The sequence below is a fragment of the Zonotrichia albicollis genome, chromosome 8 (assembly GCF_047830755.1).
Source record: "Zonotrichia albicollis isolate bZonAlb1 chromosome 8, bZonAlb1.hap1, whole genome shotgun sequence".
NCBI lineage: Eukaryota > Metazoa > Chordata > Aves > Passeriformes > Passerellidae > Zonotrichia > Zonotrichia albicollis.
The window spans coordinates 19,067,203-19,093,157 of NC_133826.1; the positions used below are offsets into that span (position 1 = coordinate 19,067,203).

The 25,955-nt window shown below is 39.5% G+C and overlaps 1 protein-coding gene across 3 annotated transcripts; it reads left to right on the top strand.

The window, feature by feature from the left end:
• The first annotated feature begins 945 nt into the window (after positions 1 to 945).
• Positions 946 to 22,344, top strand: SLC35A3 (solute carrier family 35 member A3). 3 transcript variants are annotated; one of them, XM_074546165.1, is made up of 8 exons: positions 946 to 1,078; positions 10,904 to 11,108; positions 11,959 to 12,113; positions 12,214 to 12,336; positions 13,471 to 13,642; positions 15,663 to 15,781; positions 16,290 to 16,423; positions 18,473 to 22,344. In XM_074546165.1, exons 2-8 carry the CDS (start codon positions 10,922 to 10,924, stop codon positions 18,561 to 18,563), a joined length of 981 nt encoding a protein of 326 aa, XP_074402266.1. In that variant the 5' UTR covers positions 946 to 1,078; positions 10,904 to 10,921; the 3' UTR covers positions 18,564 to 22,344. The 3 variants fall into 3 exon arrangements, with proteins under 3 accessions (XP_074402266.1, XP_074402265.1, XP_074402264.1); XM_074546164.1 differs by having other exon boundaries at positions 967 to 1,114; XM_074546163.1 differs by lacking the exon at positions 946 to 1,078 and adding an exon at positions 4,603 to 5,049.
• Positions 22,345 to 25,955: the final 3,611 nt, after the last annotated feature.

Below are 25,955 nucleotides of genomic sequence, written 5' to 3' on the forward strand. Positions count from 1 at the left end.
TTAATAGAGTTTATTCATTAGAAAAATGAAACAGATCAAAGACATCATGAACTCCATTCAAACCAACTGCAAATACCTAGAGTTCTGTAAAGAAGCGTATGAGGCATATGTACTCCAGATCAGGCTGACGAACTAAAATCTGCTGAAAAATAAAGCCTTTTTCCTTGAAGGAGTAGAGAAATAATTAAATTCATAAACCTAATACCATCTTGGCTCCCTTTCTCAAGTATTTAGTTTAACCTGTGGTACCTTGTGTATCTGAAAAGTTAATTTCGTGAGTGCATCTACAAGCAGGTCCATCAGTGTGCTTGCTGAAACACCAGGGCCCTTTTTTCGAATTCAGTTCCTCACCTTGCAGCAAACTCTTCTGGAGCTCTCAGAGCCACCTTCTGTTTGGTATTAACGAAGCGCATTCACCTAAAGCATACTTCTAATGAATGTGTTATCTATTGAACATGTGTCTGCTATTAAAATGACCATTGTTAGTAGTGTGCTTTTCTGTCACGGTTTACAGTTGTAATTGGTGGGAGAGGTTTCGATCCGAGTTCTCCTACCAGCTTCGGCGGGGCCAGGATTTCACCCTGTTGGATGTGCAGCACTACCCTTTGCCAGCCATCGGTAAATCAACCTGCAATTGAAGCACAAAGTTATGCCTGTTTACAATCTTGAAAATTCGGTGGACAATTTGTTTCTTGGACAACACAGTAATGTTCTGTTTGAGAGGCCCGTACCTTAATTCGAACCAGCCCTACCATTCTCTAATAAATTTGTGATGGGTTTCATACAAAACACTGGTGTCAGTGGCTGCCGAAGCGCCCCGCTCACGGTTGGGGCGGATCCCGGCCCGTGCCGCTGCCCTCTGGGGACCGCGGGCTCCGGGAGCCGCCCGTGCCCCGCTCCGCTGCCCTCACACGGCCGGGCCCCGGCCCCGCGCCCGCCCGGCCGCTGCCGGCTCTCGCTGCAGCCGCGGCCCTGGGAACCGTAGCGGGCGGGGCTCGGCTGCAGCCGGAGCCTTTGCGGGACGGGACCGCCGCTCCCGGAAGCACCGGGAGCCGGAGCGAGCCGAGCTGGGCCGGCGGTGAGCGGCGAGCGGGGCCGCCGGGCGGGCGCGCAGGTGGGAGCGGAGCCCAGCCGGGCAGCCCCCGCGGAGCGATGCGGGGCTGGGCGTGAGGGGGAGCCTGAGGGAGCCCGGGGGGGGGAAACCTTTGGGGTTAGTGGATGGGGCGGGGAGCAGGGCTGGGGAGGGAAAGCGTGGGATTGAAGGGACCCCGAGAGAAATGGCTGGAAATGGAGCGGTTTGGGCAAGAGGGGGGAGAGGGTGATGTTGAAGCGGCTGTGTGTGAAGTTGGGAAGGGGCAGGGTCTGCCCAGAGCTGTGTCAGTGCTGCTGAGGTTGTGACTGCGTGGCTGGTGCTCTGCTGAGGAGATGCTCACTATGCGTGATGTGGTGCTGCATGTAAAGTTCACAGAAACGCACATTTTACAAGTACTTGCATCATAATTTTATACCAAGTTTTTGAAATGAGAAACGCTCTAAAGGTTCAACACTTATGGATTAAGCGAAACTCAGAGGATAGAGAGATAACAAATGTAATAATGCATTTTATGGAATAAACTGAAAGATAAAAGATAAATATCAGAAGGTACCCAAAGTTGTTTCGTTTTATTAAATACTATAAACTGTGTTTTAAACCAGAGGAAGGAAGACTTGGATTCCAGATAAAATATTTTAAGGTAATGATTGGGTGAAGAAGACTGACATAGCTTTGAGCAAAGAGGATTGTGTTATTTGGGACATAAAGAAGGTATGCAACAAACCTTTCTAAATCTGAGTGAGCACCACAGTGCGAAGTTTTATTTTTCATTGGGTCTCTACACAGGAGAATTGGTATCTAAGACAACCTTTGCTTTTTAAAGACCTCATGTGCAGAATGACAAAGTGGGCCTTGGAATTAACATTAGGTGATGGACTGCTTTTCTTGAAATCTGTGGGGTTACTTCTTTCCATAGGCACTGCACTTGACTTACCAGTGTGTTCACTGAGTTGAGCTACAGGCTGCAGGGTGAGTTTGAGGGAGGTGACAGTTGTGGAGAAAGAGATTTACAATAATCTCTCCCTTTGGAAACTGTAGTTCATTATTCTCTTGTACATTGTTAGGCATTGTGAGAAGCTGTGGTTGAAAATCACAGTTCTGAGCTATGAGTATCCATTGGTTTGGGATGCATGATGTTCTGGTTGGTAGAAGTAATATGTGTAGCAAAAATACTGGTTTGGGGCAAGACTGTTTCTAGTAAGTATAAATTTGCTTTCTTTAGAGCAGTGTATTGTTAGGAGTAACTCTGCCTCCAACAATCCCGCAGGCTGCCTACACAGCCTAATTACTTATTCAGGTGACACTATTGTTTGCAACAAGGAGTAAAAGGCAGGGATCATCTGTGCCAATTACCTGTGGAATTCAAGCCACATGTCCCCTTAAACCAGTTCTGGATTTGGTAGTGTTCGGAGAGCACAACACATACTTATCTTTGGGACAGGCTTGCTAGACACAGTTCCTCCCAGACTGTTCTTGAACCGCTTGCTACCAGGGCTTATTCTTCACTGGTTACTTCAGTTCCCCCCGTATTGAAGCTCCTGTGCAGGCAGTGTGCCTTTGCTGGAGCTCAGGAGGCTGCACAGCTGGATCACATCAATGGAGGGTGTCTCTGGAGGGGAGGAGAGATTCTTAACATCTCTACTTCTCAGGATCTGGCATGATAATGTCAGATGGTTAGGATTTAGGAGTTCAGGATTTTGCCACTAGATTTCTGAATCTTGTCTTACATTTATATCTTTTCAGTGCAGTTCAGTTGTCTCATTTTATTTGTGATCACTAGCATGCTGCAATGCCTACAGACTGATTTTCCCTGGAGGATCTAGTTTGTGTTATTCTACTCCAAGTAGATCACCTTGACTGAGGTGTTTGACACACTGTGTTGCCTTGAGCACCCAGACTTGATTTGTAATTCATAAATAGCAGAAGTGTAAGCTGCCGCTGAACCCCAGCTAGATTCAATGTTCTGTCTTTCAGCACCTTTAATCAAGCTCCTTCACTGGCTTGATACATCTGCAGGAGCTGCATTCCAGCAGTCCCTTGGTTCATGGCATTGCACTCCTGTGTGCTTGAGGAGAGGTGGGCGTCTGAACTGAAACTGAGACCTGAATGGCTCCTTGCTTGCAGAGGCTGAATGTGGCTGCTGGGATCTATCTGTGCTGTGATCTATATAATGAGCACAGTGTATGTACTGTGTGAAAACGAGATGCAGTTCAGGCAGCTTGTATCAAATTTCTGTGCTGGCAGGCAGAGTTTGGCTTAATGACTGTTATGTCAATATAAAACTATTACACTACTGGGCAGAGTTGAAGTCTTCATCTTATAAAAAAATGCTGGTGTTAACATTTAGTTTAATGAGGGCCTGAATTTCCAGAATGCAGAATATTTATACTCAATATGTGATTTGTATAATATTCATCAAACCAAATTTTCATCAGCCAAAAAAATATAATCTCTGGATTCTTAGGTCTGGTGTTAAGGATAAGGGTGATGGGCTTAAAGAGCACTTAGCCACAGATCCCACATTTTAAAATTCACAATGCTTTACTCCTCCTGCCTGATACATAAATTAGAATACTATTTTTTTCCCCCACAAAAGAAACAAACAAATGGAAAACCTTTGGGAGCTCATAAAACAACTCACCCAAGTTCCCTTTCTGCTCAGTTTTCTGTCATGTAAGAAAACCTTGCCTGAGTCCCAAGGAATTAATAGCTTTCTCTGAATTGAAACTTTAGTTAATAGTTAATATGGAATTGCATTCCCTTTGTTAAACTTGGCAGTGATGGAATTTCCTGGTTGAGTGATATATATGGCCAGTAAATTACTGATACATCCTCCACTATCTTTGATAGAAGCCAAGGTTTTGGAGCAAAGTTGAGAAGGAATCATTGGTTGATCTTTAACAGTTACCATTTAATGTGTAACTGCTCTGAACCTGGGTGCGCTTGGTTTTCAAAACCATCTGCATGGTTTTAAAATGGCCAAAAGTTGTGGTTTGACCCCAGCTGGCAGCTAAGCACCACACAGACACTTGCTCACTGCCCCTGGTGGGATGGGGCAGACAATCAGGAAGGTAAAAGCCAGAAAACCTGTGAGCTGAGAAGTAGGCAGTTTAGTAGGTAAAGCAAAAGCTGCACATGCAAGCAAAGCAAACCAAAGAATTCTTTTACCACATTCCATGGGAAAGCAGGTGTTCAGCCATCTCCAGGGAAGCAGGGCTCCAGCATGTGGAGCAGTGACATGGGAAGACAAACAGCATATTCTGAACCTCATCCCTCCTTTCTTCTCCCAGCTTTATGTACTGAGCATGACTCCATATGGTCTGGGGTATGTCCCTGTGGTCTCTTGAGGTCAGCTTTCCTGGCTGTGCTCCTCCCAACTTCTTGTGCATTCCCAGCCTCCTAACTGGCGGGCTGGGAGGCAGAAAAGTGTAATTCCTGCTCCACAACAGTGAAAACGTCCCTGTGTTGTCAGCACTTTTCAGCACAAATCCCAAACACATCTCCCTGCCAGCTACTGTGAAGAAAGTGAACTCTACCCCAGCCAGTGCCAGCACACGAGATACGCTTGTGCCTAGGGAGCAAGGTGACGTTGCAGGAGCAAGGTCCTGCAGTGATCTACTGTGCTCTGCTTGATCACCTTGTGATCAAAAATACCATTTGAATGCAGTTCTGTTTTCACTTCTTTTCAGTAAAGATTTTTTTTAAATGTAAATTGAGAAATTGGAAATATTGCCTGAAGGAAACTTTCATATGAAGAAAAACCTTTGTTCCTCAGTTTCTGCTTGAAGAGTGAGGAACAGACTTTGCTAGAGGATTTGCTTTTTACCACACTTCTGAAGAATTGTACAGACTCCAAGAGAAGCACAGTTTTGTTTTTTTTCATAGTGTACTTAGTGCACTTTATGTCTCCAGCAAGAAAAATGAGTAATAAACTGGAAAACAAAAGAAAGAGTAAGGTAAGTTTTAAAATGATAAAGCTATTTGCAGTGATTTAGTGCAAAGTGCCAGGTATTTGGGGAGGAACAGCTGACAATTTTAGATAGCTTATGGGAGGGGACAAATAAGAAACTTGTTCACAGTATGAGGAAAATGGAAAACATAGTAGTGACATTTTAAAGTGAGGTATACAAAATATTTAGGACATGCATTACTATAATTACAGTGACATGACAGATTTCATCTTGTGGTGGTGAGGGGAGAAAGAAATGTATTGTCAAATTTTAGCAGTCCAAATATGACAGTTAGATTTACAGACACACAAATAATTTACTTAGAATGCAGTTCAGCAGCACTTAACTAGATTTGGAGAGGTCTATGCAGCCTGTGTACCATGTAGAATATTTGTCATAAAATCACAGAATGGTTTGGGTTGGAAGAGAACTTTAAGGTCATCTGTTTTTGACTCCCTGCCCTGAGCAGGGACACCTTCCATGGACCATGTGGCTCAAAGCCCATCCAACCTGGCCTTGAACACTTATGGAGTAATGGAGTTTCTCCAGTTTCTCCAGTTCTCTGGGCAGCCTGTTCCTGAATTAGCCCAGCCCACACCCAGGCCATTGCTCTTGGCCTTACTGCATTTCATGAGGTTCCTTTCTTCCATTTATTTCTATACTTAAAGTATATGTTGTATTTTACACCACTTCTGATAAATACAAAGCTATATTCACTAAAAAAAAAAGAATATTTGTGGAATAGAACTTTCTCTGAGGAATGTAGTTGTGTTGCAGAAAATGACATGTTACTTGTGTGTTATCCAGCACAGGGAAGAGGGCAATGCGTGTAGAAAGTAAGTAAAGCATAAAAAGAAGTTTTATAAAGATAGTTTTTTCAGGTTCTGTGAGTTCTCTCTTGTTCCACCTTCCAGTTGGGCTTCTCCTTTGTTGACAGCTTATTGTATTTGTACAGGTGTGGCGTCAGCACTAGGTTCATATTTCACTGGAGAAATATGAGAACACCATCCTGTTTCTTTACTCTCTTATCCTGACTTCAAAGCAAACGCTCTGGAAGTGTGTCCATACATGTACCACTGGAATGACACAGAGGCAGATTCAATCAGTGTTTATTTTCCAGCAGAACCCATATGGAGAATTTGGTGTAGTAGCACAGAAAATTTAAACTTTGCCTTTGGCAGTTTTGAGAGGCTGGTTGTCTCCTTCTGTGTTGGGCTTTGCATTTTAACTGATACACAAATGCCTTTTGTTGGTTGTGCAATGTTAAACTGATTAGTCATAAAACGGAATAAGACCTAAGAAAAATAACTCCTGTAACTTGGCTTTTTTACTCTAAAAAACTGTCTGCAGTAAAAACATTTCACAGCTAGGCTGGAAGGAATTTAATTCATGTAATGACATCACTGTGGAGATTTGGAGCATTATACTAGTTAGTTTATTTTTCTTTTTTTAAATTAAACTGTACTTGTGATGGGGTATGGAGGAGTAAAGAAATAGTTGCCAATAGAAGTTATTTTTGTCAAATTTTTTGATGAATTTAACTTACTTTTTTGTTGTGAGACTTGCTGGAATTTACTGTTAATTTTTTTCTTGACTTTCATCTACTTCTTCAGATAATGTTGGGTGCTTGGAGTTTTTCCTGTAAGTTTCTCTGATACTCCCTGTAATTCTGAGTCCTACAAAGTTAAGAATAGAATCAGTTCATAGACTAATCCTTAATTTTGCACAGGATTTTGCAACAGTAGATACTTTTACAACTGAAAACTTCAGGAGTTTATACCATCAGATCTTTAAAAGACAAAATCTTAAGGTTAAGAAAAGTCCATAATCTTACTGCTCTGTAGTAAACACTGATTAGTATCAAGGAGTCTTGGTGTGCTGTTCATTAAGTCAAATTGATTAGGGCCTAATTTCATCTGCAAATATTAGAATTTATCAGTATTTGAGTAGGGAAAGTGTAGGGATGAACTAAAAATAAAATGTAAAATATTAAGTTTTAGCCTGGGTTGGAGGTATTACAAAGGGAGATGAAAATCTGTAAGTCAGAAATGTATTCAGTTTTGAATTATTATTATGAGCTGGAAATATGTGATTTTCCTCTTCAAAAAATCTGCTTCTTTTGAAGAGTTATTCTTCAGACTTTGGCCAGTATGGTACTTTGAGCTGAAAGTATTGCTTCCTGTATAGATTGCTTTGCTTTGGTTTGTGTTCTGAGAACCTTTCCAGCATCCTTCTCATTTTACTTTCAAGAAGAACAACTCTTCACATAGAATCCAAATTTTATGCAGCTGTGGGTACTGAATCCAAATGTTGCACGGCTGTAAATGCCACCGTGGCTCCCTGTGTACTGGCTCCTGTGTGGGCTGCCTCCCTTGTGGGGGCAGGGTGTGTCCCTGGCACCCCTGAGGAATGACGCAGAGGGAACTGATGTTTTTACCACAGACTAACAGAGGAGAAGGTCCCGAGCCCAGTCCCTGAGATGAGTTGTTTAGTTAGTTAGTATTATAGTCAGGGAAGTGCAGGTCCTTAGCACACCCCAGGGTAAGGTACAGTTCAGAAGACAGAGTTCATGTTTGCTCAGTCTTTGAATGAGCAGACCTAAATCTGAGTTTTTAAACAGTTTTATCCTGCAGAGTACCAAGCAGTGCATCCAGAGCCCAGTGAGAAACCTGAGCTATAACTCTGTATAGGAAATGCAGTGGGAACTTTGATATCATTGTTGGTTTAAGACAGTCCAGGTGTGGGCTGTTACTGAAGGCAAAAGTTCATTTGTTCTGTGACTGCACAGGCTGCTGCTGTGAGGGCAGCAGGAGCTCATGGCTACAAATGAGCTCTTACACCTCTGATAGTCACCTGTAAATCTAAAGGTGCTATGAGACTGCAGTTGAAGACAGCCCAGCTCTTTAAAGTTCAATATCTTGCTCCTTTTGTGGATTGTTCACAGTTTGCAGGAGAGGTCTGTGAGCTAATAAGCTTCTCTTTTTAAAGAGAAGGGACCAGGAGAGCTGGTGAGGTGTTCTGTGTGCTTAGGAGTGATTATATTATTGGCATGTGTACGTTTCAGAACTCTAGTTCCTGCTCGGTGAACCAGCTTGTAAATACAGCATGAAACTTCACACACTTGCTGTCTACAAGCCTGTCTTGTTCACCACTGACAGGACAACTTTTTAAAAGTACCCTTATTTCAGCTATCTCATGCTGGACACTTCGGTTCCCTTCTATGTACACTTTTGGAACTCTGAGATGCATTACTGATTTCCTTGCATTAGCAGGAAATATTTCCTGCTACTGGTGCCTTTTTGAAATTCATTGGGGAAAGTTTCCTTTTTCTATCATGACCTCCAAGGAAGAGAAGACAGAAGTTAAATACAATGATGTGGTATGGATTCTTATGGCTTTGTTTATGGGCTTATCAAAGTGTTGTGCTTGTGCTTCTTGGTGTATTTTCATGCTGAATGCTCTGCTACTTGCTCATTAGCATACTTGTGATTTACTTTTAAAATTACATTTTAAGCTGCTTCATAAATAGGTGGTTGTATTTTACAAAGAAATTAATGTGAACATTAAATTTAATATTACTGTCTGTTTTGAAGGTTACAGAATTGATATCTGATGATTTTTAACATTTGTAAACCCCTTTGTCATTTCACAGGCTGACAGAATGCAGAAATTTGGGGTTGAGTCAGGAGGGATATGTGTGTTTAGGAGCATTTTGAAAACTAAAAACAAACAAACAAAACCAACCAAAAGCAAGTTTAAAAACCTACAGTTTAAAGTTCTAAGGACTTATCTGTATGTGTGCTTTCATGAAATTTTTGTCTTGAAAAACTGGAAATAGAGCAATGTATTGTTAAGTCTGAATACTAAAAAATGAGGTAGATGGGAACAGTGAAAGAAATTGTTTGTTCAAGTTGGCTCACATAAATGTCAGTTTTCTCTAGTATCATAGGCAAGCCTTTTAGTGACATTCAGTTCTGTATCTTCTCTCAGTAGGTTTTTTTTCTTTACCTTCTTTTCCCTCTGTCTGTGTTGCTGGTACTTCTCCAGAAACCATGGTCTCTGAATGTGCATGTCACTCCTGCATCGCTTTGCAGGAACTGTTCTTTTTCTTCTACTTGTTCTCAGCTGTAGCAAATTTACACATCAGGGTCGTTGTTCTTCAACTAACAGATCATCTCAGTTTTGTTGTTTAGGATGCATAATTCCACAGTTAAGACCCTCATGTAATGGATTATTTCACCAGAACCAGTGGAAAACAGCAAATCTTGAGTATTGTCTGCAGCTTTCTTCTCCTTCATAGTTTATATTTCTGCTGGATTCATACTGCTCCAGTGCAGTTGCATCTTTAGTATTTGTTTCTTCAGAAGTTAAATGAGATTATAGTTCATGTAAAAGTATCTCTTATTAAGATTCCTTAATGAAACCTTGTGTGTTTCTTCCTTTGTTTCAGCATCCTGGCATCTTTTTCCTCTTTATTTGCCAGTATGCTTTTACAAATATTTTTAGAAAGGCATGATTTTTTAAGACGAATAATTTTATTGCATAGGATACACATGTGTACTTCATATCTTTGTGGCTGTTGATAATTCACTCCTGTTTGCAGGTTACTGCAATGTCTTTTAAGTGTCAGCGTTGTACAGGTAATAATTTAACTTTGAATATTTGACTGGAGAAAATCTATAAATGCTTAGAGACAAGGTAAGGACAAATCAGAAATATTTGAAGAGTTTAGCTCTCCAAATGTCTACAAAACCAGCAATGAAATGCATCTTGAGCTAGAGAAATGCAGTTAGCAAGAAACTGCTTCAGTTCTAGCCATAAATATTTAGAGGTAGCAGCACATCCTTGAGCAGTGTGGACAAAGCTGTGTAGTTAATGAGTCAGAGGTTGTGTGCCTGCAGGTGTAACACACGAGGACAGCTCTGCCCTATGCACCCAGCAGCTGGGCTGCGTCTTGACTTCGGAAATTGAGAACCACACGCATTATCTTGGCTTGTTACTCTTCTTTTGCTTGTAAACATAGTTGTAAACATCTAGTTATTGATTTGATTTCATTTGACATTATTAAAAATGGCTCTGTTTTTGAGCAAGTGGGCCATGAAGGGAGTAGAAGATAATTTTTTATAGAAAGCATTAGTTTCTGTGTGTGAAAGTTCTTTATATGAAGCATAGCGAAAATCACGTGATAGTCTGAGTAGCAGCAAGCTTTTTTTAAATCACCTTGCCATATATTGTGGTTGCAAAATGAAAAATACTGTCTCTATTAGTCTTCTGCAATAAGTTAATCCTTTAAACTGGTGACACATTGCAAAGAAAACTGCATCAACATGGTGAAAGTTCCTGGTAGAGATGAGGATGGTACAGCTATACCAACATGAAGTTTGTGGTAGCCAGTGCAGCCTGAGAAAGCAGTTACAGTCACCTAGTCATCTATATTCAATGAATTTTTTTCTGGGCAGGATGATCAGCAGGACAGGTTTAGTGCTGCCTCCCCTAAAGCTTCTCCATCCCATGTCTTCCTCTCCAACTCTGCTTTCCCACAACTCTCCCTTCACTGCCAGGCATACCTCTCATTCTCATTTAAAGCAGCCCAACCCTCACCCTTCTTTTGCAGGCCCGGTGCCACCTGGCAAGGCAGAGGCTGCAACCTGACAGCCCTGGGAGAGCTGGAAGAGTGGGAAAATCTCTTCAGTCTGGGAACAGCTCCCTGCAGCAGGAGCACTGGGCATTCTGCTGTACCCCAGCAGAAAACACCTTCACCCTGAACATACCTTCTGAGCCTTCACCTACATAAACAAACCAGTGATTCCCAATATCTGCAATATTACCTTTGGGTTTGTTTCTTTTTTTTGTGTTTCAGAAAGGAAAAGGTCAAGAAATGTCTGCCAATTTAAAGTACCTTTCCTTGGGCATCCTGGTTTTTCAGACCACAAGTTTAGTGCTGACCATGCGCTATTCTCGGACACTGAAAGAAGAAGGACCGCGTTACTTATCCTCTACTGCAGTAGTTATTGCTGAACTTCTGAAGATTTTGGCCTGTGTTCTATTAGTCTACAAAGACAGCAGTATGTGTCAAATTTTGCACCAAGTAATTTTCCTAATCAATATGCTGTATTGTAGTGGCAACTGCAAAGCAGCCATGTGAGTACAGGCATACAACAAAGCATTTCCCTTCTCTTTGTGTAAGAAATAGTCTTGGGAAGACAATAATCATACTGAATATTTACTTGAGAGAATGGATACTGAGGAGGGCAGGAATGAATTTTATGTTAACATCTCAAAGTTTGTGTTTTCTCAGGCATTTTAAGAAATCTGTATGTAGAAGTAGGAAAAAATGAAAAGCTTTAAGTGTGTCCAAAGGATGAATGATAATTTAGAAACCAGTGATAAACAGCAGATGCAGGAGGGAAGAAGCAATTTCATTGTTACAGGAAGAGTCATAGTTTAAAGCTAAAACAAAGAAAACTATATTCACATTTACTCTAGTTTTTATTTTGTATATTTAAAACTGAATTTATCTGGTTTCTGTTTGATTTTCAGCAGCTTAAAAATGTCATTGCCTATTCATAAATATTGATGACTCTGTAGGATTCAAAATGTGCACTTTTTCGATGGTACTCTGATATATTATCTTAAGTTATTGATACAATTTCAATAAGTTTAACTCAAAGTATTTTGAATAATCGTTTTCATTCTGATATTCCAGGCTGCAGGAAGACACTTGCAGCGATATTTCCATAAGGAAGTATACAAAGCCTGTGAAAGTGAAACAAACATAGATGGTATTTTCAGGTCTTGGTGTAGTGATAGCTATAAAAAGGGGCAACAGTTTAAGAACAGAACATTGCTGTTTCTCTTTTTTCCACTCCTTTCCTTTTAGTGAATGTCTATTTCTTTTGCTGTTTCTTTGGGTAGAATGCAATTTACGGACTCTGAACAGAGTGCTACGTGATGAAATCCTTAACAAACCCATGGAAACCCTTAAACTTGCTATTCCTTCAGGAATTTACACTCTTCAGAACAACTTGCTATATGTAGCATTGTCAAACCTAGATGCAGCCACATACCAGGTATTGCATATTTGGAATTCTCTGTAAGTTTAAAAAAAAGAAGAAACAAAAAACCCCATGAATTGTGGCATAGTAGCAGTAACTGTTCTGGTTCTTCTAGGTTACATATCAACTGAAAATTCTCACCACAGCATTGTTTTCTGTGTCCATGTTGAGCAAGAAACTGGGTGTATACCAGTGGCTGTCACTAGTAATATTGATGACAGGAGTGGCATTTGTGCAGGTAAATATTTGCAAGTGATTTGTGGGGTTTTAATGTGTTTATTCAAGAAGCATGGATTTCTATACTGATTATCCAGCTTTCTGATTCTACCAGCTGCACACGAGCCCCAGAGTATAGTCAGGAGCTGCGAATCACAGCTGGCCAGGTCTGGAGGACACCAGAAGTGGTTCAAAGGCAGAAGATAACACCTCTTTTGCAACCCAGTGCTCTACTGTAGAATGTGACAGGGCCTCTGGAGCAACCTGCAAGTAATAATGATAGCAATTTTATTAGCACGTTTCTTCAGGCATTAGGAATTCAGAGATCTTCTCTGGCAGTACAGGCTGTGTTCACTTTGTCATATGGATTCAGCATGGCAAATTTACTTTGGACTAATTTATAAAACCTAAATTGGCCCCAGTTCTCAATATATTGTGCAGGTATCAGAGTTGATAGTTTTCAGAGGGCAGGATCATAGGATAAGAGACTATTCTAAAAAATTTTAGCAGATTTTAGTATACCTGGAAATCTTTTATTTTAAAATTTAAGAATTTGGAAAAAGATACAGTGATTAAATTCAATTATGACAAATGAGAACAAAATACTCTGACAGTATTTAACAGACTCCTCAGAAAGTTTTTGTCCGTGGCATTGCATTTTATTCAGTCAGCCTTAGACACATTGCTAAGATAGACCAAGATTTAACTGGTCTGCACAATCACCAAAGAGGGGCACATGAAAAACACAATTCATCCTACCTTAAAGACAATTGGTGTAAGTAGTTTCCAAACTGTGCTTATATTTGTAAGGTAAACAACTGTTGGGTGGCATGAGTTGGTGGCAGAGAATGACCATGATAAGTCATACTGGGATTCAAAAACAGTTCTTGCTTATAAAATATAAATCCTGCAGCTGTTTAAATTGATGAGTATTCTTCCAGTTCAGGCACAATTTTACTTCTTACAAATACATAGGAAAATAATTACAGCTTTGCAGTCCTTTAAAAGTATTTATAGTGCAAAATACAAATTTTTTCAAGTATGTGATTGTCTGTATTTAGTAACTGTTACTCTTGGTGGAAAACAGATTTGCATTTTGTAGATATGCATGACTTGATTTCATCAGTGAGTTTTATGTAATTGTTTTTACATCCAGTGGCCTTCAGACTCTCAAGCAACACCTGCTAAGGAGCACTCAGCAGGATCACAGTTTGTAGGCCTGATTGCAGTTCTCATAGCGTGCTTTTCTAGTGGATTTGCCGGAGTTTATTTTGAGAAAATTTTAAAAGAAACTAAGCAGTCTGTGTGGATCAGAAACATTCAGCTTGGTAAGTTTAATCATCTGTTAGAGATACTGCATTCTGAAGCATTAAGACAATTGTGCAAAATAAATGTATAAATAAAAAATACCACCAACATTTTAGTATGCTTCATATAAAATATTTTAAACCAAAATTCAAACTCTGCTAGAGGGAATTAATAGCCATTTCTTTCTGATTTCAGTCTAGTTCTTGATTGCTTTGTTAATAGAGTAACTGTACATTTGTGCAGAAACTGTTAATTGAAATTTTTTTTACTATTTTTTAGGGAATGTAGGAAGATTAAAACAAAATACATTTCCAAGTCAGTGTTTTGAGATGTTTTAAAATTAATGTATTTTTTTCTCTCAAGCCTGGGTAGGCAGCTTTTTGTATTAAAAGTGCAAGCTATAAAATCTGCTTTGTTTCTGAACAAAGTGGAGCTAATTATTTACTGTTATTTCAGTACCAAAGGTCATTTTCTTTTGTGTGCATAATCATTGAGGAGAGGCAGATGGAAAATACCAGTTCATCTTAGCTATTTGTACAGCTGTACCTACAGTGCACCTATCAGCGTGCATCACATTACATTCACATCACCTATATTAACATACATTAACCACTCTAGTCTTCACCTACATTTTGTAGGCAAAATCTATTTATGGCACATTTGAATGAGTGCACTGAGCAGAATTTGACCTTCCCAGTGCCTTAGGATGGACTAGGGATCAAATCCACAGTGTAAAGTTAAGTCATGAGATGATGTGGTGGATCAGAGCTGTGTGGAGAGTGGTAGAATGTAGCACAGTACTATAAGAACAGGAGATGGTGTGGCTTCTTTTGTAATTAGTTAGTTGGTCAATAAGCCATCTTTTTTCCCTTTATTTTCTTACTCCTGTATTTATAAATGGTTTCAGTTAAAAAAGCAGAAGTTAATTTTGAATACATTAAAGCATTTTTACGTGACCATAAGTGTTAGCCAGACATTCATAAGCAAGAGCTCTGAAGTAGAGCTTTTCTTAAAACACAAGCAAAAAACCTGCATGTCCATCCAACCAGGTTTTCATTTTCATATCCACAGAGAAATATTAAAACTGTAGAAAATAATGGGAAAATAAATTAGAATTGTTTTAAAAATCAGTTTTTAATGCACACCAATACTATAATAAGGATGTATGAATAGGTTATTGTATTTCTGTATCTTAACAGATTAATTGGAAATGACAAGTAAATGGTTTAGTCTGAATGATAACTACGTTTTTAGTTTTGCCTACAAAAAGAATTATTTCTTGTCAAACAGAAGGTGTTATTTTGTTCAAAACAATTCTGGCTTTTTCAGGTGCTGAGAAATATGATGAAAATCACCTTTTCACAGAGAAGGAATAGAAAAAAGTGTTGCCCCTTTCATGCTCAGGACTATAGCAGACATAATCACAGAATAGCTGCTGACATGCTCGAGGAATTAGGAAAAGCTTCCCATTTGATAGAAGAACAATGGACTCCCAAATCAAAAACTCCACAGTCTCACCTCAGATTCAGCTTTTGACATTATGTCTCTACTAGTAAAAATTCATTGTGTTTGAGACTGGCTCAGGAGAATCCCATTTCAAAGATCCTTGTCTGAATTGGCAAACTGCTAATTGCTGCTCCTGCTGTGCCAGAGACCTTCTATTCCACTGAGTGTTTTCCCTGTTTTTCTCTCCAGGTTATACAGGGTGACTTCAGCCTTCAGTCATTACTAGTTTCAGGAAAACTGAAATTGCATTTAAGTGAATTTTGCTATATGCCGTAAACAAAAATCTCTCCATTCCAGTAGAAAGCAATGGAAGATAAGTATATAAGGATATCTTTATCTGAAACAATCAAAACTTGTTTCAGATGTGGAGAATAGCTTTTAAAAGAGAACAGCAAGCTGATTGCATTTGGATGTGATGGTATTGCAAGTGACGGTCCAATTTTAAAATCAGAAATGCATGAGCAGCCTTTAAGGACAAGGAACCTGTTTGCATGTTTTTCACCTGTAGCTTTTTAACCAATCTTGTACTTTCAGGGTTTTTTGGTAGCATATTTGGACTGATGGGTGTTTACATTTATGATGGAGAACAACTGTCAAAGAATGGATTTTTTCAAGGATACAATAAACTTACTTGGGTGGTGGTTGTTCTGCAGGTGAGACCTCGTGTTCCATGTTTCTGTGAAGGCACTCAGGGATTTACTCTTTTATAAATAACTGGGGAAACTAATGGGTGTCCTTGAAGGTGCTGAGAATTCTACACTTGAAAGTCTGATTTATCATTATTATCATACTCTGAATGAACATCTGGAAAGTATGTAGCAAGTGTGTGATTAAGTATTGTGCAAATTAAAAGCATGTAAGCATTATTTATTTTGTGACGTTTAAATTTATCTCTCTATATGCCCTTCCTCATGTGACTAAAAATGTACAGTACAAGCATTTCCACTCATTTAATGGTGGTAATGTGATCAACAATTTCTTTAATGGGGAAAGAACTACTCCTCCAATATTTATTGTTAACTGTACATATTCCTAATATAAAATAAATGTATTGCTCCTCAACACAGACAACAGCTTTTCCTAAAGTAGGTGCATGGTGTCAAAACAGATGCTCTCAGTCAAATTATCAGTTTGTGAATCCAAACCTTGCTATTTTTCCAGGCACTTGGAGGGTTGGTGATTGCTGCTGTTATAAAATATGCTGACAACATTTTAAAGGGATTTGCAACTTCTCTCTCCATTATACTGTCAACATTGATCTCCTATTTCTGGCTGCAAGATTTTGTCCCTACAAGGTAAGAATTATTTTCCATAATTACTAGAAAAAAAATAGTTGAAAACATACTGCTTACCAGATACAACTGCGAAAATAAATAAAAGACAAATCCCATCCAAGCCGCACTTCGAAATGTCTTGCACATCAAGGTTTAGCCTCATCCCGTAGCTAACAGTGAGTTTCTCAGGCGGGTGAGCAGCCGCTGCCTCGGGGTCCCGCGAGCTGGCTCGGGGGCTGCGCTCCCGGCGGCTGCTGCCGCTGCCCGGGGCCGCTCTTCGGGCCGGGCGCGCCCCCTGCGGGCACCGCGCCCCTGGCCCGGGCTGCGGCTGCTCCGTGTCCCGCGCTGCGGGCCCGGCACAGGGGCGTCGCCTCTGTGCTGCCTTTCATCGCCCGCAGCACAGGCTCTAACACAGGTGACTGCAGTCACGCACCCATGGAAGTGACGCTGCAGCACTTGAGTTGCCCGAGGGCACCCAGAAGCCCAAAGGCAAAGCCGTTTCTAAAGGCAGTGCCACATTTTGTAGTGAGAACAGCCAAGAAAGAAAAAGAAGTCCTTGCTCCATTCTTCTAGGCCCTGTACAGTGTCCTGATGCTTTGGGGATCAGACACTGGTGGCTCTGTGTGCCACAGGCTTTGTACATGGGTAGGTTGAGAACACTGCTTGTCTTGGCAGTGCATGTTCCTATGTGGAGTGTAGAATTAATAATCCCACTTCCAGGTGTAGGAATAGGATTTTACTTACAACTGACCAACACTCCTTGCATATGTTACATGTACTCATAACACAAGAATATTTTGAATAATATTTATGACTTTTGTATCTGGTACAAAGAAACATCTTTTTATCTAAAAATATATATTTGCAATAGTGTGGTCTCTTTTATCCTTACCCATTCTGTGATTCTGTATTATCAAGACTTAAGCATTCAGAAAAGGAAATTGAATAGCTGTTTAGTCTTAAAAAGTGGAGGACATTGAACTTAAATTATAAGTAGATTATACTTGTCCCATTAAAACAAATGTAGAAAGTGCTTTAAGAATTTCTGTCAAATGGAAAATTAATAAGTAACTTAACAGCTTCTGCAAACATGTTGAAAATTAAATACAGCCAAGTAGCAGTAGGTAGAACGTGAGGCGATCCCATTTGATAAAACTTGACTAACTTGAGTTAATCAAACTTAATCTTTAGTACCTTGCTTATGCTAACAATGCATTTGAACTGAAACTGTGCAATTGTTTCTGTCACATCAACAGTTTTGATAGGGGTAATCGATGTAAAGTACTTAAATACTTGAATGTAATGCAAGGGGCCATGTCTCAAAACAGGTTAAATGTATTCTCTGAAGGATTATCATATCATATGCCACAGTTTTTTTAGCATTTGCTTCAGAAGATGAAATTGTTGGTGATGTCATGTCTGTGAGGAGATTCTTTTCTAAAATATGTACTGATTGTCTGCTGATTTCTGTTATTTGGTATCAGACTTTAACTATCAAAAAAACTTGAAAGGACAAAATGTCACAATAGAAAAGATGCCTTTATTGTGTTTTCATAAGACAGATCTTTCTGTATCTGACAAAAATTAGATTATACTGACTTGCAAACTGGTTCTTGGGCAGCAGTAATTTATTTCGACATAAGCTTTGGACTTCAAAGCAAACACAGCTCCAACAACATGATGTATGTAGTATAAGAATGGGTGGGTAACCACAGAAACTGCTTTTCTTCAGCCCCTGATTCCATTTTGCATAAATCTTTAGGTAAAAGTTTAAGGGAAAAAGGATTGATCTGATTGCTTTTGGAAATTCCATGAAAGTGTAGTTTTAATTTTCAGAATATGTTTGTATAATGATACATGAATTTGTAGTTACAAGTTTCTTACCTCAAAAACTTTGTACATCCCTTTAAAAGAAATGCATACAAATTATTTTGCTCTTTATCAATTGGACAAATATAATTTATCTTTCTGTTTTCCTCATGGAAAAATGTTATTTCTTTTGATTGTATTGCATAAATAAATTTGCATCAACTAAAACAAACTTTTTTTTTTCATCCCTGTTCTATTCAGTGTCTTTTTCCTCGGAGCCATCCTTGTAATAGCAGCTACTTTTCTATATGGTTATGATCCCAAACCTGCAGGAAATCCCATTAAGGCATAGCAGACTTCCTCATCAGCCTGCTTCTCGAGATCATGCACTGGGGGCCTTGCTAGCACTGGCGTGTGGGAAGTGTCACTGTGCACTGCCAGGGAAGGATGACTGCCCTGCATCTATTGAAGAAATGCTGAAGTAGTTCTGAACAGCCAGAGGGGTTACAGGTGGAGGGTGATGCTGTCTGCAACTGATGGGGGGGGAAATGTCAGGGGAATGCCCAGTGCAACTTGCTAATAAAAACTTGAAAGAACCAAAAGTTTCCAAGAAACTACAATTAGGAATGTTTACACCTTTGACTGAGATTGCATCACAAGAATTACTGTATTGACTGCTGCAGAAATATGTCCTATGCACTCTTTGAAAGAGCACACGACAACATTGTCAGATTGTATGTTTTTGCTATTCAATTCTATTTAATCTTAGTAAATATGTTTTTAACTGTTTGTCTATTTACGTGAAATGAGCAGAAAGTCATAGTTCTAAAGTGATGGTTCTAATTAGGTACTCCTTATTAAAACTGAAAATTGAAGTGTGATTGAAAGACACTTTCACAATATCAAATATTTTTATATTTTTAGAAGGCTGATTTAATAACAGAAATCTGTTATTAAATGATAGTATTTTAATTCTGTTGCTTCTATAAAACTGTTGTAGGAATGTTAACATTCTCACTGAAATACAAAGGGAGGAATACTCCAGCCTTCATCAGCCTGTAGTGTTGGAGCAGATGGAATAACTCTGGGAACACAGGCTGGAGGTTACTGTGCTAACCTGGGAGCAGCAGTAGGGATGTGATGGCTGCTTGCTCAGATGTGATGTTCATTCTTTTTTTTTTTTACTGATTATAAATCAACTTTTTGGTAGAATCTTAAAAGTAGTTTTTGTGCTTTAAATTGCCTCTGAAGATTTTTTTTAAACCATGATTTCAAAAGACAAAGAGCTCATAATAAGCATTTTAAAGGCATTATCATTGTCTGTAACAGCTCCATCTGGAGATATTATGGTATGGCATCTGTATACTGTACTGTACTTTATTACAGAGGTGTTTTTTTAAACAAGTGTTGTTTACTCATGATCTCTTCCAGGCTTTTTTTGTATATTTCTATGTAATGGTTTAATTGGAGTTTTGGTGGGGTTTTTTAAATTATTATTATTTTGTTCTGAGAGTCCTTGAGCCAACAGACTAAAATGGGTTCTCTGGACCTATTTGTTCTAATAGTGGAATTACTGTAATAGGAAATATAATTAAAGAGCAATTAATTGTGCAATAGGTAAATATAAAAGCATGCTGTTATTCTGTTTAAAGCAAAAAAAAAAAGTCACAAAGAAACCTTGCTGCAATTAGATTAATCAGACTGTTATGAACACTTGAAGTATCTGCATAAAGTCAGAAACACTAAAAAAATCTGCAACTAATAAACAAAAAAACCCTGTCTTAAAAATCATTGGTTTTCAGGTTCACAATGGATGTTAATGTCGAGTGACTCATGTGACACCTGTGATGGTGCATTTATATAAAAGCATTTTGGGAGTCCCTTACCAGTAGAATGGCAAGTGGTAAAAATGTCTTTATTCCTTTCTTCCCTGCCACCACTCCCTCCATTCTCTTTCTCACATCTGTCTTGTACTAAAGAAAATGTGTAATAGAAAGGTGTTTTAAAATGTTTACCGAAGTACCTCATCTGATTGACCAGGAGATTCTGTAGGAGTGCTCTGAGATGTCTTAGTGAAGTATTGTAAATGGGAAAGGAAGAATTCCACTGATGTCAATCAAGTAAAAATGGTTTCTTTCTTCTGTTGGCAATTACATGTTTTATCAACATTTTGTTTGTTTGTCTTATCAGAGCAAGACATTAAAGAAATATCAGAGCTCTGCCTAGAGCTTGTTAAGCTTTGTGAACTTTGAATCTGTCCCAGCATGTTGTAATTGCAGTAGCTTTGCTACTTGGCAATCAAAGCTGTCTAAATGGGCATTCTGTGTTAATATTAAATCTTTTACACATAACATTCAATGTGGCACAATCTTTGAAAAGTCACATTTAGCCGTGTCCCCCTGCAGTGCACCCTGAGGTGAGGTGTGTGCATAGAGCAGCAGTTCACGGCACTGCCAAGCACAGAGTGGGACCTGCACAGCTCTGAAATGAGGTGGGAGGTGTTGGTGCCAATCTCTCAGCTGGAGTTCGGCCCTACACAGGAATACTTTTGATTTCGTGAATCACAGTAGTGGGAGTGTTCAAGTGATATAATTGGTAACTTTCTTTAAAAAAGTCTCCAAAAAACATAAAAAGCAGGTTGAGAACACTTTAAAGCTGGTTGTACTGGAAGGGACCAAAAAAGCCAAACAATTACCACGTGGCTGGAGCTCTGTGACATGTAGTCTGGTTTTAATATTTCTGGTACAGCTGTCAATATTTGCCAGGATGTTTTAAGGAAGGACCAGGCATATGTCCTGGTCTTTCCTTTTCCCTCTTTGCTTTGGAATAGAATGCCATGCAGCTTTGGAAAACTGCCTGCTGTACTAAGGAACAGTAGCTCCTTTCTGTAAAGGAGCAGTCGCTCCTGCCTGTAAATCAATGACTTCCATGCTTTCACTTGGCAGCCCAATTCTGTTTTCCAGCAGAAGGATAGATCTCACAGACTTGTTGCTGAAAAGTGATTTTGCATTTTTAGCTGTGTTTCCTCACAGAGAGGAAAGGCTCTTCTCTGAGGTGTGACTCTGGGCAAGGGGAGGCAGCACTTGCTTTGTGAGAACAGAAAGGATTTCAGGAGGGCTTACTGATTTCTGTGACCTTTGCATTGGGGAGCATGTGCACATTTTCTCACTGAGATACTTCTGTATTTGGATTTTTGGTTTTTTTAAGTAGCTTTAAGTCTATAACTCATTAACTAACCAAAGAGGAATAGCTAGCACAGAGTTTTGGGAGGTAGTGGATAATGTACTTTGAGTTTGCCCTAAAAGCAAATGGTGTAGGAGTCTAACTTCCCACAAATAAACTTGTCTTTCTGAACTATTTCTGACTTTTAGAAAATGGTTTTGTTAGTTTAGTTGTATATTTAGGAGGCTAACCTATACTTAGCAGAATTTTGTTTAAATATTTATAAAGTTATAGAAGTTATAGCTAGCTATTTATTTGCAATAACTTGAATTATGTGATTTTTCTTTCTGGACTTATATATTGGGTGTACTAGTATTTATTGAATACTTGGATATTTGGTAGTTTTATTTGAGAATCTCTGAGATACATGGTAAATGGTCAGATAACAATAAACTTAGGACTATCTTCAAAGCAAAAGATATCAGTTCAGTGGTGAAAAAAAATTGGGTGTAATAAAGTAAGATAAACTTTTCTTTCAATATTGTATTTCTAAGCAATCCACAAGTGCCCAAAAATGTATTCTCAAAGAATTCAGATAATTTTCAAAGAGTTCAGGTAATTGTATAGTTTTATTCAACTTCATTATTTTAGATAAACTTTAAGAAAACCTCCCTTTCTATTTGTTTCAGTAAAGGGTAGATTAATGTTCTAGATTAAACTTCTATAGTGTAACACCTTTGGTTATTTACTACAATGTTTTAGTAACTATTACGTTATTTTTCCTCAAAAAGCCAAAACAATCTCATTTTGCTTGTGTTTCATGTGCATACAGGCCTCTCACAGGCTCTTAGTAGTACATAATTCTTTTGTATGTGCTTTTAACTTATTTTTGTGGCTGTAATTCAAAATACTGTAATAGACTTTGTTAATTTTTTTTTAATTGATAAATGAAACATTGCATTTCTTCTGGTTTTTGTTGTCAGTAACTTTCGTATTTGAATGTATTTCCTGACCAGCCCTGCATGTTCTGTTGTATTTAAGCAATTGTCATTTCCAAATTTGAATTTGTTGCTCGTTTCCTCCTGGTGACAATGTTTCTTGCTGGATATTATGTTGAGGAGGATTATGCATTCCTTTCATATCTGAAATTTATGTTTGTGAGAATGAGTTATTAAAAACCAGTAAAAGGGGTTTTTTGTGTATTAGAAAGGTAACAGTTATGTATAAGATGGTATTATACCATATATGTGTAATGTGTCATTACCTAAGATGGTGCATTCCTGTGAGAAAGTCCAAGTATTGTTTCCTTGCCTTTGTTTTAATTGTTCTTTTCATTTTTAATGCTGATTAATTTCCAGAGGAAGAGAGTCCTGTTCTTTCCAGGTAAGCTCATTGTATGTTTTTAGGTATCTAGAATTAAGACATTCTATAAAGAAAAATTTGGGGCAAAATGCAACAAAATATGTGGAATTGATTAGATCATATCTTCTGCTTCAGTTACTGTCCAAAGTTCTGTTCACTTGAATTCTTAGCTTTTTATAAGTATTTCTCAGCTGAATTTCTGACTCTTTCTAGAAGAAAAAATAGTGTCCTCACTTGCCATTCAGTGCTTGTTCCTGCTCTTGAATGTCTGCTGCACATTTGCATCCAAGAGTAGACATGGCACATTAACTTGTCTGCAACCTCCCATCATCATTCTGACTGTAATTAGAAATACTAATTTCATTAGTGATTTATAGCTCAGTAAGAATTGCTTATATGCTAAGCATATGTTTGTTTTTGCTGCCATGATTTTTTTAGATTTTTTTAAAACTTTGGTCTTGTTGTCAATATATGAGCCCAAATATAGTGTTCAAACATTGTAGCAAAAATTTTAAGGTAGTCTTAGTTTTTTACATGTTGATATGCGTGTGTGATTACACTGAATACAGTTCTAAAGTATGGTGTTTCCAGGCAATTTGGAAAAGGTTATTTTTTTTGGTCTAACACTGCTGAGCACTGGAATGCATCTTACAGGACCTAACACAGTCCTTCTTTTAATCCATATTAAGATAAAATATTGTATTTTTTTTTCTTCTATATGAGTAGATAATGCCACTGTAGTAATAAAGTGGTTGAAATTAAGCATTGGCTTTATTAGGAATATGATTAAAAACTGTTGGAGAGCTTTGTTAAAAGGAGAGGCTTGCCTTATGCACGTGCTTCTTTTTGACCATTGTGTCATGATTTCTTGCAGTGTTCTTGTGATGCTCGTCTGGTCTGAAACCCCAGATGTGCCCTGATCCAGGGGTGCTAGGGAGCACCTGCGTACCAAGTTACAGTGTGGGGTGTGGCTGTAAAACACTGTAACACTGTAAGAGCCATGAATAGCTGTAATTTACAACATAGCAAAGACCTGAACAGAGTTCACAAGCAGTAGATGATGGATAACGTTTCTCTGCCCGTTCTGCAGATTCATATAATAAAACTGGGTCGTTTCACAAGCAGTTTTCAGGACACCTCATTTCTATCAGTTTCTTTTGTCAATTTTGCCCTGCTCTGAATGTTAACATGCAACATGATTTAAATTGAAAGTTTTATGCTATTAGGTAACAAATTAATGATTCCTTATCTAGGGACATTGTTCTTCAAGCTTGGTGTAAAGGCACTCCCTGAGGAATCTTACCTGAAACTAGTGAAACCATCATCTGCCTGTGCCTTGGAATACCCCTAGGGAGGTAAGTACTCTGTCCTTTTTCATCCCTCTTCCAAAATGATGGTAATGACTTCTGCAACTAGCAGGTAGTAGTATTTACTTAGTAGAGAGGGTTGAACACTGTCAGTGTTTAGACATTACAGAGAGTTTGTGTTTCTCTTACTCAGGAGTCTGTGTTAATAATGTTAAATATGAAGGTTAATGTTATGTTAATATATAAATTAAATAATATTAGAGCAGATTATGTCAGGACTTGTGTAGGTGAGTGGAGTTTAATATTTGAAGATATGTAGCTGGCTGAATTTCATGACAGCAACAGCAAATATATTCTACATTCTCATTATTTGAGTTTATTTACATTCTCATTATTTGAATCATCTGCTCTGTCTACATGAACAAACTTGATACTTAAATGCATTTTGACATCAATAACAGGTGTTGGTCTAATATGAAGGTGTGGATAGAAAGCCATCTTGTCAGCCTAGTTACCAAATTACTTTGCTGATGTTGTAGTTGTGTTGACTTTTGAGGTGAATCCCTTACATGTCACCTCCGTGTCTGTGTGACTTTCCCAACAAAATCTAACAGCCCTCTGAGGAATGGACTTGAAACTATGCCAGCATCTTCTCGCCCCTCTCCTCTTCAAGTAGAAGTGGGACAGAATTGTCAAATACTCCATGTGACACCCTGATACTTGTAACAAATGACTGATAATAGCAAACATCCCAGACCGGCTGGACACACTCTTGGTTTCGTGAGCTGGAGTCAGCTTGTCTTTGTCTAGGTCCACTGGTCTGAGTAGGGCTGTGCATCGGTGAGTTCTAAATTCCTTAAAAGGTGCATTATGATGAGATAAGGGGTGGTTAAGGCTAAGGGTTTAACCTAAGCCCGCACGATCCTAAGTGGTGAGTGATTGACATCCGTTTGCTAACGCGGTGGGAGCTGTGGTGCCAGTCTGTACCTCAGGGATAAGTTCCACTGTTGGTAGGGACAAAAAGCTGTTCCTGCGCAGCTGAGGTTTTGGGGGAAACAGGGATGTCACAGGAGCTCGGGAGATGGAGATAAGCAGCAAGAGGAGTGAAAGATGGAGGAGTAAGAGCACAGAGAACAGACTGATACATGGATACAGCCTTGGAGACTTGTGTCTGTATCATGAATGTAATGGTACAGCATGGACAGTTGTAGCTCCTTAGTGATGCCAGTCATCAGCAGCGGATGAATTTATAAGCCACAGAAAACCCAATAATGCCAGCAACATGTTTCTAAAAGATTCTCTCCACTAATGGGCACGCTGCTATGGGGAAGCTGATCCTGTTATCTCGTTACTTGCAGGCGCTGTGGTGAAGCAGAACCTGGGACGACCTGCCCTTTTGAAGGTGTTAGAGCTTTCATAAGCTAAGTTTAAAGCTTGATAGTAAGAAAGAAGAGTATCTGTCTCCAAGCTGGATCATTATTGTGGATGATCTCTGTTTGTGTACTCTGGCTCTAGAACTGTCAAGTATATCCCGTACTAACTGCCTTCCTTTGGTCCTTTTTCCCGGGCGCCTCAGTAGCTCCAGGAGGGAAGAAGCGGGGCCGGGTGTTTCGATTCGGGAGGGACGGGTGATGCTGGAGAGGACCGGATGAGAACCTGAGGTTCCCGCGGGCCCGCGCTCGGTGCTTTAGCCCGTGGCGCTGTCAGTCTGGGGGTGCCGAGTGGCGGAGGCTGTGGGGGCCGCCCAGCGGCGCCGCTGCCCGGCTCGGCCCGCACTTCCCGGCGCTGCCCTCCCGGCTCAGCCCGCCCTTCCCGCCGGTGGCGCCGCTGTCCCGCCTCGGCCCGCACTTCCCAGGGCGGGGGGGCGCCCCGCACACGTGACCGGCGCGCGGCCAATGGCGCGATCGCGTGAT